We start from the raw sequence: 15,872 nt of genomic DNA, 5'->3' as shown, positions 1-15,872 counted from the left end.
TCCTCCTCGTCGTCCCCCTTCCTCCTCCCTGCCCCCCAACTCCCTCCCCACCATCAGAGTCTTTTCCAATGAGTCAACTCTTCGCATGAGGTGGCCAAAGTACTGGAGTTTCAGCTTCAGCATCATTCCTTCCAAAGAAATCCCAGGGCTGATCTCCTTCAGAATGGACTGGTTGGATCTCCTTGCAGTCCAAGGGACTCTCAAGAGTCTTCTCCAACACCACAGTTCAAAACCATCAATTCTTCGGCGCTCAGCTGTCTTCACAGTCCAACTCTCACATCCATATATGATCACTGGAAAAACCATAGCCTTGACTCGACGGACCTTTGTTGGCAAAGTAATGTCTCTGCTTTTCAATATGCTCTCTAGGTTGGTCATAAGTTTTCTTCCAAAGCAGTAATTTTTCTTTGTTTTTAGGATCTTTGAATATTCAGGGATATAGGAGAGTGAAACAAACAGATAGGACTTTGCAAAGCTTACTTTAACAAATGCCCAAGTCCTCAGTCTCAGTACTCTGCACACTCAGTATGGCACAGCTTTGACCCCAAATGGCTAATCCTCAGGGCTTGCTCCATGTTCTCACAATTTTCTGGGAGCTCCCTACCAGATCAGGTGGGGATCTCATATATCCCTCACTCTGCTGGGTACCAGCCAACTGATTCACTTTAGCATGCATTCCACAAAGTTCTGTTATAGCTCTGCATAACAGTCTTGAATTCATCAGTTCTTTATTGGTTCATTCATTCAGCAAATATCTCCTCAGAAAAATTAAAAAAGAAAAGTCATTAGCCAATGATTGTGACATTTTTCCTGCTCCTTTTTGTGAAAGTAGAATAGGCCCTAAAAGACAATTTTAGTATTCACATCTGAATGTTAATTAGACATATCGATTATCATGAGAACTGAAAGAATTTGCATATCCCCCAGAAGTGGGTGACTTAACTATCAGGAAGGAAGTCTTAGTTAAATGCCATAAGAATCGTTGAAGAATTCCCCATATCAGCATGTCCGAAACTGCAGAGCAGAAAATAGAATACAATTTATACAATATGGTCAGTAAACTTTCCATGAACCAAAGAAGTCTAGGAAGCTTTTCAAATATCTCCTTTGAAGCATCATAATTCATACTAGCTTATTAGGTTCCAGAGAAAACTCTTCTACAAAGAAACCTGTTTAAACTAAGGCAACACTGTAAATCAATTATATCTCAATTAAAAAAAGAAAAGAAATCTGTTTAACTTTGTTTAACCAGTTTTCTCAAATTAGAATATAGATTTTTTTAAATTTGTTGTACCCAAGAAATATCTTTTGAAATCTTTAAGTTCTAGTTTTCTTGAAACACAATTTGAGAAACACTGTTTTTCACATGCTTGGCACTCCAGTAGACAAAAATAGAAAACACTGCCCTCACCACCGAATGAAGAGGTATTTCATTAGTTTTGTGATAATAATGCTTAAACACATTAATCAAATAAGAAAGCTACATGTGAGGGTGCATGCCAAAACCAGTGTTCTGAGCTAAGAAAGTAGAAAGATCACCATCATTTCAAACTATTAAGCTTTTCGTAGTAGCCAGGATTCCAGTTGAGGCTTGAAGAATAAAATGGGATTTGGATTCATAGATGGATAGGAGCAGGCTTTTCAGAATGGGAAAATAGAGAACATGACTAGATAACTGAGTCCCAATGTATCAGTTTTTTTCACTTAACATTAATAACATTACTTTTAGCTTCTTCCATGATGACAATCTTTTGAATCAAGAAATGTCCAGACAGTAGAATACCACAGGGGCGGGTAAAATGGCAGAATGAAAATGATCACCAGTCTTTTCCCTCTGTAATCGGGACCAGGGTTTTCTAAAGACTGACACCAGTATCTGTTGAGATCATTTTAGGCAGGAAACTAAAGGGAAAAAAATTAACATATGATAACTAGATAACTCAACATTGAATTCTGGGTAAACTTGTAGTGAAGTGAAGTGAATTGAAAGCCAACCAGTCATGTCTGACTCATGGACTATACAGTTGATGGAATTCTCCAGGCCAGAATACTCGAGCGGGTGGGGGATCTTCCCAACCCAGGGACTGAACTCAGGTCTCCCGCATTGCAGGCAGATTCTTTACCAGCTGACCCACAAGGGAAGCCCAAACTCTTAGTAGTAGTTCCAAAAGAAGAATGGATGGTGAACTACAGTATTTTTCCTCATGCGTCCATTGTCAAGAGGAAGAATTTGTGTATGTGCATATGGCGCAGTGGTAAAGAATCCACCTGCCAAGGTTTGATCCCTGAGTCAGGAAGATCCCCTGGAGGAGGGCATGGCAACCCTCTCCAGTATTCTTGCCTGGAGAATTCTATGGACAGAAGTACCTCGTGGGCTACAGTCCATGGGGTCGCTAAGAGTCGGAGATGACTGAGCGGACTGAGCACTGTTTGCATATATATACATATATTATATATATGTATATATAATACAGAGGAGAGATTTCAGCCTATTAAATGTGGTTTGGTTCAGAAAGTCACTTCAGTTCACCACTTGACTCTATGAGTGGAAACAATCCACTTCAAATTTTTATTTTTTTAAAACAAACACATGTATTTCAACTATACATTGCATTCTTAATGAGAAGCCTTGGAAAACATTGAAAAACCCCAAGGAAAATAGTACACATCAAGAAATGACCAGTATTCATACTCATATGGAGAAGGCAATGGCACTCCACTCCAGTACTGTTGCCTGGAAAATCCCATGAATGGAGGAGCCTGGTAGGCTGCAGTCCATGGGGTCACTAAGAGTCGGACACTGAGTGACTTAGCAGTAGCAGCAGCAGCAGCATACTCATATTGCAGCAACTGTCCTGATGATGCCTATGTGTGTGTTTTTACATCCCAAACTGCAGGACAGAGAATGGTAACGTAACAGATGTGCACACACACATATCCAGCTCATAAAATTTCAATGGGAATATTATTTTAAGAATCAAGAGCAGTACAAGTAGCTTATTTTTCTCAGCCCTGTGTCTTACCCATGGTGTCTGCTCGATAAGTGTTGAATCAAATGTTTGTTGAATAAAGCAGAAAACATTTCTTAACACTCATGAATAGATGACCTGATTGTTAAAAGCATTTTAAAAAATAAACATTAAAAGTAAAACACAGAAATCTGTGATCTTTATTTAGAAAACCTAAAATGTGACCTCCAAAAAAGAAACCAAATTGCTGATATTCCTTCCCATTTCAGGGCTAGATAACCCTTTTAACATTTCAAAAGGAACCTCCTAAACTTAATTTCACTACCTCTCCAGCTCCACTTAATGATAGATATTTCCTATTCTTACTATATTCCATAGAGCTGGAATATATAGAGGTCAAGATTATGTACATTTCCACCTGGGTTGAAATATCACCAATATCACCAATCAAACTTAAGTCTTGCTAAAAATTTATCTATCCTCTTTTCTAGAATCAACAGTTTATTTTCCAGAGGCAGAATACAAAATAGAGGAGGATGCTGGGGAGTTTTTGATTCCTGTAAGACGGTCTGGAGACATAAGCCAGGAAATCACGGTCATTTGCTCTACACATCAAGGTATGAGACTTTGCTGGTACTGATATCGAGGAATAGGGTCCTTAGTACAGGACTGTGGTGATGCTGGGAGTGGCTGGGTGGTGAGTCAAATGCTGGGGAGGACAGGGAAGCCTGGATCATTCACGGTGACTCCCATGCAACCGCGTGAAGGTATCCTAACTCCTCTGCCCTGGTCTCCTAGATCAGGGATAAAATCGTATTCAAAATCAGAATTACATTACATTATCATATGTAAAATAGATAGCCAGTGGAAGTGTGATGTAGCATGCCGGGCACCCAAAGCAGCTGCCCTGTGACAACCTGGAGAGACTGGGTGAGGAGGGAGGTGGCGGGGGTGGGGGGGGTCCAGGATGTGGGGGACACATGTGTGCCTGTGGCCAATCCATACTGATGTATGGCAAAAACCATCACAATATTGCAAAGCAAAATAATTAGAAAAATAAGCCCCTCTGTTGTGAGATTTCCATGGTGGTCTAGTTGTTAAGACTCTGAGCTTCTAATGCCAGGGATGCAGGTTCGATTCCTGGTCAGGGAACTATTAATAAGATCCCACGTGCTGTAGAGCGACTAAGCCCATGGGCCACAAGTATAGAAGCCCGCTTATCAGAGCAAAGACCCAGTGCAGCCACTAATAACAAAAGCAATAAAAAACTTCTGTTGTGACTACCCACAAAATTTTGTGAGGGTCAAATGAGACATTTGATGTAAACTAGTTTATATATGCATCAAATGTCTCATTTGACCTATATAGACACCAATGTCTCTATATATAGTCTATATATGTCTGTATATATATATTGGTCTCTATATATAGAGACCAATGTCTCTATATACTCAGTCTCTTTCTTCTCCTCCCTCCAGCCCTGCCAACAACTAAAACTGCCCCCCAATTATATGCCACAATGCCCTATTCTTTCTGACCTCACCACTGCTATACAGTCAGAATTTAGCTAATCTGTGTCCACTCCCTAAAGGTCATGTTTTCTATCTCATTAGAATTATGTGATGGGCAAAAATGACAGAACCACATGCAAATTCCATAAAAGTTAGCTACACTTTTCTGTACTCATTTCACTGCTGACACCAGATGTGTGCAGGTTTTTCCCACATCAAGTAATTCTCCAGTTTATGCAGACTCCAAGTGGGTATCCTAAAATTCTATTCAATTCTGACACTATCTGCCCAGAGACAACAGAGAACCCACAGTTTAAGGACTCGGTGCCACAAGACTGCTCCTACTTCAGATGCCAAAAGCAAGTCCAAGTTGTGACCTGTGCTTCTAATTGATGGCGTATAAATTGGAGTTTCCCACCACCTCTTCTTTGGGTCCAGTGATTTTCTAGAACAGCTAACATAACCTGGGTAAACAGATCACTTATTAGATTAAAGGTTTATCAGAAAGGATGGGCTTCCCTGGTGGCTCAGACGGTAAAGAATCTGCCTACAGTGCAGGAGACCTGGGTTTGGTTCCTGGCTCAGGAAGATCCTCTGGAGAAGGGAATGGCTACCCACTTCCAGCATTCTTGCCTGGAGAATCCCATGGACAGAGGAGCCTCAGTATTGGCAGAAGGAAGAGGCACATAAGCTAAGGAGTGTGGAAGGGACACAGAACTTTCGTGCCCTCTGAGTAAGTCACCCTCCCGGCAACCTAGATGCTCTCTGAACTCCTTGACTAGGACTATATTATGGAGGCTTCATTACTTAGGCATGATTGGTAATTAACTCAACCTCCAGCCCTTCCTCTCCCTGGAGGTCAGGAAGTGGGACTGAAAGTTACAATGATCGCCTGGTTGGTTTCCCTGGCAACCAGTCCCCATCCAGTGGCTCCCTGAGAGCGCCAGCTACCAGTCATTTCATTGCTTTCAGTCACTAAGTCGTGACTCTTTTGCCACTCCATGGACTGTAGCCTGCTAGGCTCCTCTGTCCACGGGATTTCCTAGGCCAGAATACGCTGGAGTGGGTTGCTATTTCCTTCTCCAGGGGATCTTCTGTATTAGCATACAGAAGGTACCTGGCTTCAAAGACTTAGGAGCTGCGTGTCAGGAAATGGGGACAAAAACCAAAACTTTATTACATCACAAGCTAATTTATTCAGAGTTCACTACACCAAGGGGGTCAAACACCATCACTGCATTTGGCAGAGACTCAAAGGGAGGCATCACTTCATGCAAATAGACCGGGAAAAGTGGAAACAGTGACAGATTTCATTTTCTTGAATTTCAAAATCAATGCGGACGGTGACCGCAGCCATCAAATTAAAAGACACTTGCTCCTTGCAAGAAAAGCTATGACAAGCCTAGACAACGTATTAAAAAGCAGAGACATCTCTTTGCCAACAAAGTCCATATAGTGAAAGCTACAGTTTTTCCAGTAGTCATATACGGATGTGAGTTGGACCATAAAGAAGACTGAGTGCTGAAGAACTGATGCTTTCGAACTGTCATGCTAGAGATGACTCTTGATAATCTCCTGGACACCAAGGAGATCAAACCAGAGAATCCTAAAGGTAATCAACTCTGAATATTTGTTGGAAGGACTGATGCTGAAGCTGAAGCTCAAATACTTTGACCACCTGTTGCAAAGAGCTGACTCATTGGAAAAGACCCTAATGCTGGGAAAGACTGAGGGCAGGAGGAGAAGCGGGTGACAGAGGATGAGATGGTGGGATGGAATCACCGACTCAATGGACATGAGTTTGAGCAAGTTCCAGGAGATGATGAAGGACAGAGGAGCCTTAGTGGCTGAACAACAATAATGACAAAGGTAGGCAGAGGAGTGGGAAGCTTTATAGTGAAGAAAGGGTGTGCCCTTATTAGACGCTGTCATCTTGGATAAACTGGAGGCAGCCAGTGGATGGACAGGGGAGCATAGTTGGCTTTCTCTGGTTGCTCCCAAATTGGAAGCCAGGCATGAATCAGAAAAGCTGGGGGTTATTGATTAAGTTCTGACAATTTGGGGTAGATGATTAATAGTGGTTGTAGTTTGACTTCCTCTGCTAGTTGCTGGAGGTTGTGTGTCAGAGTTCTATTTTTATACATGATCTGACCTTCCATATGTCCAGTCTGTCAGAATCTATGCTTACACTCGCTAAACATTCAACAACACACAGCACAGCCACAACAATAAACAATTATCTGTCTAAAATACAGAGACTTCCCTGTAGGTCATACAGTAAAGAATCTGCCTGCAATGCAGGGGACCCGGGTTCGATCCCTGGGTTGGGAAGATCCCCTGGAGAAGGGAAAGGCTACCCACTCCAGTATTCTGGCCTGGAGAATCCCATGGACAGAAGAGCCTAATAGGCTGCAGTCCGTGGGGTCACAAAAAGTCGGACACAACTGAGAAACTAACACTGCTGCTGCTGCTGCTGCTAAGTCACTTCAGTCGTGATCAACTCTATGCCACCCTATAGACGGCAGCCCACCAGGCTCCCCCGTCCCTGGGATTCTCCAGGCAAGAACACTGGAGTGGGTTGCCATTTCCTTCTTCAATGCATGAAAGTGAAAAGTGAAAGTGAAGTCTTTCAGTCGTGTCCGACTCTTAGCGACCCCATGGACTGCAGCCCACTAGGTTCCTCCATCCATGGGATTTTCCAGGCAAGAGTACTGGAGTGGGGTGCAATTGCTACTACTGTCTAAAATATCAGTGGTGCCAAAGTTGAGAAGAGAAATAGGAATGAATTCTCCTCTGCCCCCAGGGCACAGGGGATTTGGCAGTAAGTCAGAAATTCATTTTGAAATACCAGCTGTTACTGAAAGAGTGAGGTGGGCTCTGGCTGCTTGCCACTCAAAAGCCGCGAGACAAGTCAGGTCGGTGGAAAAGAAAGTTTGCTTTATTTCAGATGCTGGCAACTGGAGTGAGTGGATGGCAGACATCTGTCCAAAGGCCTACTCTCCCCCAACTGGCATCCAGAGTGACAAGAGCTTTTATAGACAGAGGGGGCTACCTGCAGAAATAGCCAGTCAGCTCTGACAGTCATCTTCAAATTGGTTGTCGGTGGTCTGACCAGCATCATCTTGATTGTTTAAGGTACAGTTAATCTTCAGTTCCAGGATCTGTTTGTTCCCATTTCTTTGAGGCCAATTCTCAGAATTGTGGCAGCTTATGTTGTGGGTACAGTCTGGTCATCATGTAGTTAGCTTCTTCACCCTGGTGTTCTAATATGTAAGACCACTGATGCCTCAAACTATTATCTATAGCCCTTGAGAAAGAACCAAAGGTCCCTGACTATGCTTCATGACTACATCATTATTATTCTGTCTCCTTTGACTGTTTTCCTTTGTTTCTGCATTTCTCACTTCTCTGATTACATTTAATTTTTTTGACTGAAGTTTTCCACAGATAAAAGGCAGGTACAGGACATGGTGGGGAGGTAAGGACCATAGGGTCCTGCACTGTTTCATGACTATTACATTATTACATAGGATATAACCAAATAAAGGACAAGGCCTTGTAGCACATCTTCAAGATCTTCATGTTTGTCTTTGGCTATGTTTAGAGTTGGGTAGTCCTGTAGTCTCCTCCCCTCGCAAAGGCACCAGATATGCCAACTACCTGTAACTTCAGCAACTCAAGTTTCATTGCTGTTGTTCAGTTGCTAAGCTGTGTCCAATTCTCTGCAACCCCATGGACTGCAGTATGCCAGGCTTTCCTGTCCTTCACTATCTCCCAGAGTTTGCTCAAATTCATGTCCATTGAGTCAGTGATGCCATCCAACCATCTCATCCTCTGCCACTTTTCCCCTTTCCCTCAATCTTTCCCCGCATCCAGTCTTTTCCAATGAGTTGGCGCTTCACATCAGGTGGCTAACATATTGGAGCTTTAGCATCAGTCCTTTCAATGAATATTCAGGCTTGCTTTATTTTAGGATTGACTGGTTTGATCTCCTTGCTATCCAAGGGACTCTCAAGAGTCTTCTCCAGCACCACAGTTCAAAAGCATCAATTCTTTGGTGCTCAGCTTTCTTTATGGTTCAACTCTCACATCCATACATGACTACTGGGAAACCCATAGCTTGACTATATGGATCTTTATTGGCAAAGTAATGTCTCTACTTTTTAATATGCTGTTTAGGTTTGTCATAGCTTTCCTTGCAAAAAGCAAGTGTCTTTTAATTTTATGGCTTCAATCACAATCCACAGTGATTTCGGAGCCCAAAAACTGAAATCTGTCACTGTTACCATTGTTTCCCCATCTATTTGCCCCCATGAATTGATGGGATTGGATGCCATGATCTTAGTTTTTTGAAGTTGAGTTTTTAGCCAGCTTTTTCATTCTTCTCTTTCACCCTCATCAAGAGACTCTTTAGTTCTTCTTCACTATCATTAAAGTATTATCAGCTGCATATCTGAGATTGTTGATAAATCTCCCAGCAATCTTGATTCCAGCTTGTGAATCATGCAGCCTGGCATTTCACAGGATGTACTCTGCACAGAAGTTAAATAAGCAGGGTGACAATATACAGCTTTGTCATACTACTTTCCCAATTTGGAACCAGTCAGTTGTTCCATGTCCTGTTCTAACTGTTCTTTCTTGCTCTCTATACAGCTTTCTCAGGAGACAGGTAAGGTGGTCTGGTATTCCCATCTCTTTAAGAATTTTCCACAGTTTGTTGTGATCCACACAGTCAAAGCTTTAGTGTAATCAATGAAGCAGAAGTAGGTGTTTTTCTGCAACTCCCTTGCTTTCCCCATGATCCAACGAATGCTGGCAATTTCATCTCTGGTTCCTCTGCCTCTTTGAAACCCAGCTTGTACATCTGGAAGTTCTCGGTTATGCACTGTTAAAGCCTATCCTGAAGAATTTTGAGCTTAACCTTGCTAGCATGTGGAATGAGTGCAATTGCGCAGTAGTTTGAACATTTCTTGGCATGTTCCTTGGCATTTCTTTGAGATTGGAATGAAAACTGACCTTTTCTAGTCCTGTAGCTACTGCTGAATTTTCCAAATTTGCTGGTGTATTAAATACAGCACTTTAACAGCATCATCTTTTAGGATTTTAAATAGCTCAGCTGGAATTCCATTACTTCCACTAGCTTTGTTTGTAGTAATGCTTCCTGAGGCCCACTTGACTTCACACTCCAGGATGACTCAACTTTTCCCCTGGTATTACCCTGTGTGGGAAAAGCAGCAAGAAGAAAAACAAGGTGAGGTAGTCCTTGAGGACTTCTTGGCTAGTTGATCCCCGGAAGGATGTGCCAGCCCTCTTTCCCAGGTCCACACAGAGCTTTAGTTGGAGTCTTTGCAGAGGAACAAGGGCCTGGGTCTTTGGGGCAGTGGCCGCAGGTGGGCGGAGCCGCTGACGGAGGAAGTGCCCTCATCCTCTGCTCAGGATTCCCGCCGGGCTACTTCCGGTACCGGTGGCATATTTTCTGTCCACAAGCAGTGTCTGGAGGACAATGATTCTATGCATGGGAGAAATAAAGTGATAAACAATCCAATTTGGAAGATTGTATATAATTGCTAAAATGGGAGAGGCCACCCCTCTGCCTCTGGAAAGAGCTACCCTGTAGGATGACAAGCAGAGGAAACAGAGAGCTCAGAGGGTCTGACAGTGTGATATGGAGATGTCTCCACCTCAAGTGGGAAAAGTTACACCCAAACTCAACTCACCTCCCTGCAAGGGGATTAGGTTCAAAAGAGCTGGCGTTCCCAGAAAACTCCCTGCATAGCTGACACATGCAGCTCAGACTGCTTGGCACCTGAGCTTTACCCTTTGATTCCTCACACTAAGGACTGTTCTCATGCTTGCAGTAAAAAGTTTAAAGAGAGACAGTATAACAGAGTCAGGGGCCTTACCTAGAGTATGAAACCAGGACGTGCACAGTTGCATCCTGATTCTTCTGCACCTCTGTGAGATTATAAGACAGCAAGAAGCTGCACAGTTTGCATGCACATTCAAGTAGCATTGTGGTATTCGTCGTCACCTACTCTCCATAGATACTTAAATATCTCAGTACATAAAAGTTTAATTTGGTTATTTAAACCTTTCTGAAAGTCTTGCTAAAATAAATGCTTACCAATTACTTATTTTCATGAATAAAATAAGCATGAGCTGATGTGTAAACAGTTGAATGGAAAGCAGGCTCATTCTTTGTACATTAATCATAATTTACAGATGCTAAACATGTATTCTACTTATAAGTAGGTGAAAGAAGTAACTAGTTTTTTGCTGTGGTTTCATGGGGACCTCAAGGTCCCAGAATATCATCAGTGTCCTCAGACAATGATGTAGAGGTATTATATTAAAAAAAAAAAAAAAAAAAACAGTTGGGAGAGGAAAAGAGCTAGAGGAATAAATTCTCCCTCATTGGCTATGTTGGAAAAGGACATGGAAATTAGACACTTCTTAGCCTTGTCTTATTCTCAAGATAAATGTCATCTGTCTTTTTCTTCTCATTAGTCACTTTCTTATTAGTGACTAATTATTGTCTTATTGTCTTATTCAATTAGACAAATTGCTCTGATTGGAAAGACAGCCAATGAAGAGCAAACCACAGGATGTAAAACCAAGAGAACAGAAACAGTATTGAATCATCCTGTGGTTTTGGTCAACCCCAAGTCAAACATGCTGAGGCTTTTCAATAATCAACTTTATCCAGTTGAAAGGGATGGTGTGGTCAGCCACAGTCATGTGTCACCCCACTTCTCTGATTTGCTGTTTCTCTGGGTAAAGTTAAGGAGGAGGTGAAAAGCAGTTTCCAAGCACATTCAGCAAAAGACTCTCTTTATTCTTTCCTTTAAAAAAAAATCTGTTTATTTATTTGGTCATAGTTGTGTATGTTAAGTTATAGAAATTATACCTTGCATCTCAGAGGAGTTCTTTGGATGATTTTAAAGCTCCTTGACTCTAGGTCTACTGAGGGTAAATGCTCTTGCATATCAAAACATGTCTTTATTTCAACCTCAGTCTTGAAATTCTAGATTGACAGTTACTATCTCAAAGCACTTTGAAGTTATTATTCCATTGTCTTCCAGCTTCCATTGTCTTGTCAAGAAGTCTGCTCTTAGTCTAAAAGTCATCTTTGTAATGAACTATCTTTTCTATGCATTTAAGATATTTCTCACATGATTTGATCTGAATCTGTGAAAGACCTGGGGACTTTCCTTGAAGAAGTTTTTCTCCAAGGAGGATTTGCAATGCTTCTTCTGGCATCTGAGAACAATGCTGACCCAGAAACACTCCTGCTCCCCTGCATCCCGAACCAGATCCCAGAGTTTCAGGCTCAGCTCCCTGATGGGCCACAGCCCAGTCTCCCTTCAGTGCCGACTCTGAATTCCAGCTAGAGTGGGATTTGCTTCTCTAGCTATTGAGGGGTTAGGGCTCGGTGGTTTTAGGGTATTGTTTTTGTTTTGTTTTGCCCCTTGATGATTTCTCTTACTTCCTATGAGCACAGAAAAGATGGAATAATTAGTTCTTCTAAATATTTTGTAGTGAGAGAGCATCTAAGAATACCGAGCAAGCCAAATTGCTGCGAACAGAAGTCTCAAAGACTCCTCTAGACAGACAGGTCCATGCTGCTCCAACCCTGTCCCTCATCTCCCCCGAGTCATGGACTTTTCTAGGCATGAAATGAACTGTGCCAGTGGGGTTCCAACACTGTCTGATTTAATCAGGAATTAGATGCTGTGCTTTTAAAGAAAGGTGATTTCTTGTCTCACTGCCCTATTAAAGATACATATTAAAGGAAATTTGTATGCTTAAAGAATGTATCATGTATAATCAAGAAGGTATAATCAAGTAATATAATAAGACAAAGTGGGGAAGTTAAAAAATGCTCTAATCAGAAGATGAAGCTTTGACTCCTGGACAAGACACTGGGGTGTTCTCTGCCTCAGTTTCTTCATTGATAAAATACCCTGCATGCTTAGTCGCTCAGTCATGTCCAACTCTTTAGGACCCTTCAGACTGTTAGCCCACCAGGCTTCCCTGTCCATGGGATTCTCCAGGCAAGAATACTGGAGTGGGTTGCCATTTCCCCCTCCAGGGGATCTTCCTGACCCAGGGACCGAGCCCGTGTCTCCTGCATGTCCTGTATTGGCAAGTGGATTCTTTGCCACCAGCACCACCTGGGAAGCTTCCCTTAAAACTGAGAGCCAGCTGCTAAAGTGTCTTTATGAAAGCAACCTGGAAATGACACGTCAGTGCTCCTTGGAGACTCTATTAAATAAGGGGTTTGTCCAGATCATAGCGAGAGACCTCAGTGTGTATCTCAAGTTACATCTGATGTTTTGGAAACAAAACTTTCTCCTCTAACTCTTGGGGATTCTTAACTTGCTATCAATAAAATAGAGCCTTCTTTTATAACTAAAATAAATACCAGTATTCCATGTTCTTGACTGTTCCATATAACTGATCAAATGGTTTCCCAAAGTAAAATTTCCAGAATCCTAGGGAGAAGGGGCCATTTAGGCAAACTGAATATTTTGATTACATGAGACGTAATTAAACTATCTTTTTTCCCCCACCAACTCTCATTGTTAAAAGCTTGTATGGATTGTTTTGCTGTTTTAGCAGAATTCCACGAGTCAAATGATTTTCAATAAGAGTTATAGTTCAGTCTTATTATTTAACCCAGAAATCTACCTACTTAAATGCATTTGTACTTCAATCAGCAGAGCTGTCAGATGAAAGAAAATTAAATAGGAAGGGGAAAAATATCAGTCACTTTTGTTTCATGAATTGTGATAAATCAATATTCAACTATTCATTAGGTGAAATATATTGGGAAATATATTTAATAAAGATTTATAAAGATAATATTGGGTACTTACTCTGCAAGTCTAGTGTGTATCTGCTTCTAATATTTATTCAGAATGGCTGAATGTGTAGTTTCTGACAGAGATTTTTGTTTGTTTGTTTTTACACTGCCTTTCTTACCTTCTTATTCTGCATTCTAGACGACTAGGGGAAAATAAAAAAGTATATTCTCCAATGTATATTAAATTTCAGGCTCTTAAAAAACATATCAACTAATGCTTGTTACTTAATCAGATTGTTATAAGAATTTATGACTTTTTTCCTTTTGGTGTGTATACCTTGGAACATAAAAAGTCTCCTTGACAGAGTTTCTCATCACTTCCTATGGGCTTTCTAGATTGCCAGCTACTTATTTTCTTATTTACTTGGGGACTGCCTGTCTCTAGTACTTGATAGCTCTTGCCTCTGACATCCTAAGAACCAACTTCTCCTTCTTTACTTGAGTTTCAAGAGCTCTTTCATGAGTAGATTTCCCAGGACTGAGCAGGGTGGAAATGTCATAGAGGAATAAAATTTCAAAGCACAGGCTGGCCCTGGAAGTTGGCTGATTTCCTCACCAAGTGATAATCCCCCTTGTAAGCCGTCCATTTCTAACAGTTTCTCTCTCTGCCCTAGCCAGTATGTTTTGCGCTCATTGATTTTTCCAGCTCTAACTTTTTCTAGGTTCCTGGAATGACAAACCAGTTAATTTGTTGTTTCCTATTAATTCTAAAACTTGTTGCATTGAAAAATCATCTTGAGACACTTTGTGAGTCAGTGCCCTTCTGAGCAAGTCCTCTGAAGTCAATTTGAAAACAATTTTTATTTTTTAACAAGCTATATTTATATGTGTAGTGCACACTCATAGATGTCAACTTGTATGTGTGTTGATTCATATTAGCAAGAAGAAGGTGGATGTTGGTGTCAGCATGCATATATGCATTTACCTTAGCTATAAGCAAGACAGACCCTTGCAGGACCTAGAATGTCCCATCTAGAGGCTCACTGTCATATCCCCATCGCTTCTTGTTAACAAGTGTGATGGGAAATAACTGTGCTTTACAAAAATCGCTTATTTGATATATTGAGTTATTTTTTTCCTTAAATGGGTGTTTCCAGTTTTGATATTGGATTGTAGGAGTTCACTGTATATTCTGGAGTCAGAGTCTCCCCCACTCACCCCCCTCCCCACACACAGTATGTGAGATCTTAATTTCCCAGCCAAAATTCAAAACTGTGCCTGCTGCAGTAGAAGCATGGAGTCTTAACCACTGGACCACCAAGGAAGACCCTATGGAGTTATTTTAAACAGTCTTTGTCTCCTAAAACTGTTCTGTCTAAATCATTTCAATTACTGTGATTACTCTTTACTCTTTTAGCTCCATACTTGTGTGTACTATGTTTTTAACACCAAAAAAAAAAAAAAAGGGCGTTAAATTGCACTGTTGGTGGGATTGTGACATAGTATCTAATTGCTATGGAAAACACTACAAAGGGGCCTCATAAAATTAAAAATAGACCTACCGTATGGCTTCCCTGATAGCTCAGTTGGTAAAGAATCTGCCTTCGATGCAGAAGACCCCAGTTTGATTCCTGGGTCAGGAAGATCTGCTGAAGAAGGGATAGGCTACCCACTCAAGTATTCCTGGGCTTCCCTTGTGGCTCAGCTGGTAAAGAAATCCACCTGCAATGCAGGAGACCGGGGTTTGATCCATGGGCTGGGAAGATCCCCTGGAGAAGGGAAAGGCTACCCACTCCAGTATTCTGGTCTGGAGAATCCATGGACTGTATAATCCATGGGGTCCCAAAAAGTCGGACACGATTGAGCAACTTTCACCTTCATGGTCCAACAATCCTACATCTAGGTGAGTGAAAATTGCCCAGTCATGTCCTACCTTTGCACCCCATGGACTATACTATACAGTCCATGGAGTTCTCCAGGCCAGAATACTGGAGTGAATATCTATTCCCTTCTCCAGGGGATCTTCCCAAACCAGGGATTGAACCCAGTCTCCCATGCTTCAGGTGGATTCTTTACCAGCTGAGCCACCAGGGAAATCCAATAAATATACCTATACAACCAGGTATATATCCAGAAAAATTAAAAGCAAGGTCTCAATATATTTGCACACCTGTTTTTGTAGCAACATTATTCATAATAACCAAGCGATGAAGCCACCCAAGTGTCTATGACTGGATGAATGGATAAACAAAATGTGATATATCCATGCAATGAAACATTGTTCAACCCTTAAGAAAAACATATATTTCTGCTTTATTGACTATGCCAAAGCCTTTGACTGTGTGGATCACAAGAAACTCTGGAAAATTCTGAAAGAGATGGGAATACCAGACCACCTGACCTGCCTTTTGAGAAATCTGTATGCAGGTCAGGAAGCAACAGTTAGAACTGGACATGGAACAACAGACTGGTTCCAAATAGGAAAAGGAGTACGTCAAGGCTGTATATTGTCACCCTGCTTATTTAACTTATATGCAGAGTACATCATGAGAAACGCTGGGCTGGAAGAAGCTCAAGCTGGAATCA

At 41.6% G+C, this 15,872-nt stretch overlaps 1 protein-coding gene across 1 annotated transcript in view; it reads left to right on the top strand.

Moving 5' to 3' along the window:
• FREM3 (FRAS1 related extracellular matrix 3) overlaps positions 1 to 15,872 on the top strand; it is a 109,270-nt gene that overhangs the window by 77,418 nt on the left and 15,980 nt on the right. The window contains 1 exon segment of the mRNA XM_010854725.1: positions 3,461 to 3,586. Coding sequence (XP_010853027.1) covers positions 3,461 to 3,586 — 126 coding nt within the window.

This window comes from Bison bison, unplaced genomic scaffold (genome assembly GCF_000754665.1).
Source record: "Bison bison bison isolate TAMUID 2011002044 unplaced genomic scaffold, Bison_UMD1.0 scf7180017864348, whole genome shotgun sequence".
NCBI classification, from domain to species: Eukaryota; Metazoa; Chordata; class Mammalia; order Artiodactyla; family Bovidae; genus Bison; species Bison bison.
This window is presented reverse-complemented; position numbering and strand designations above follow the sequence as displayed.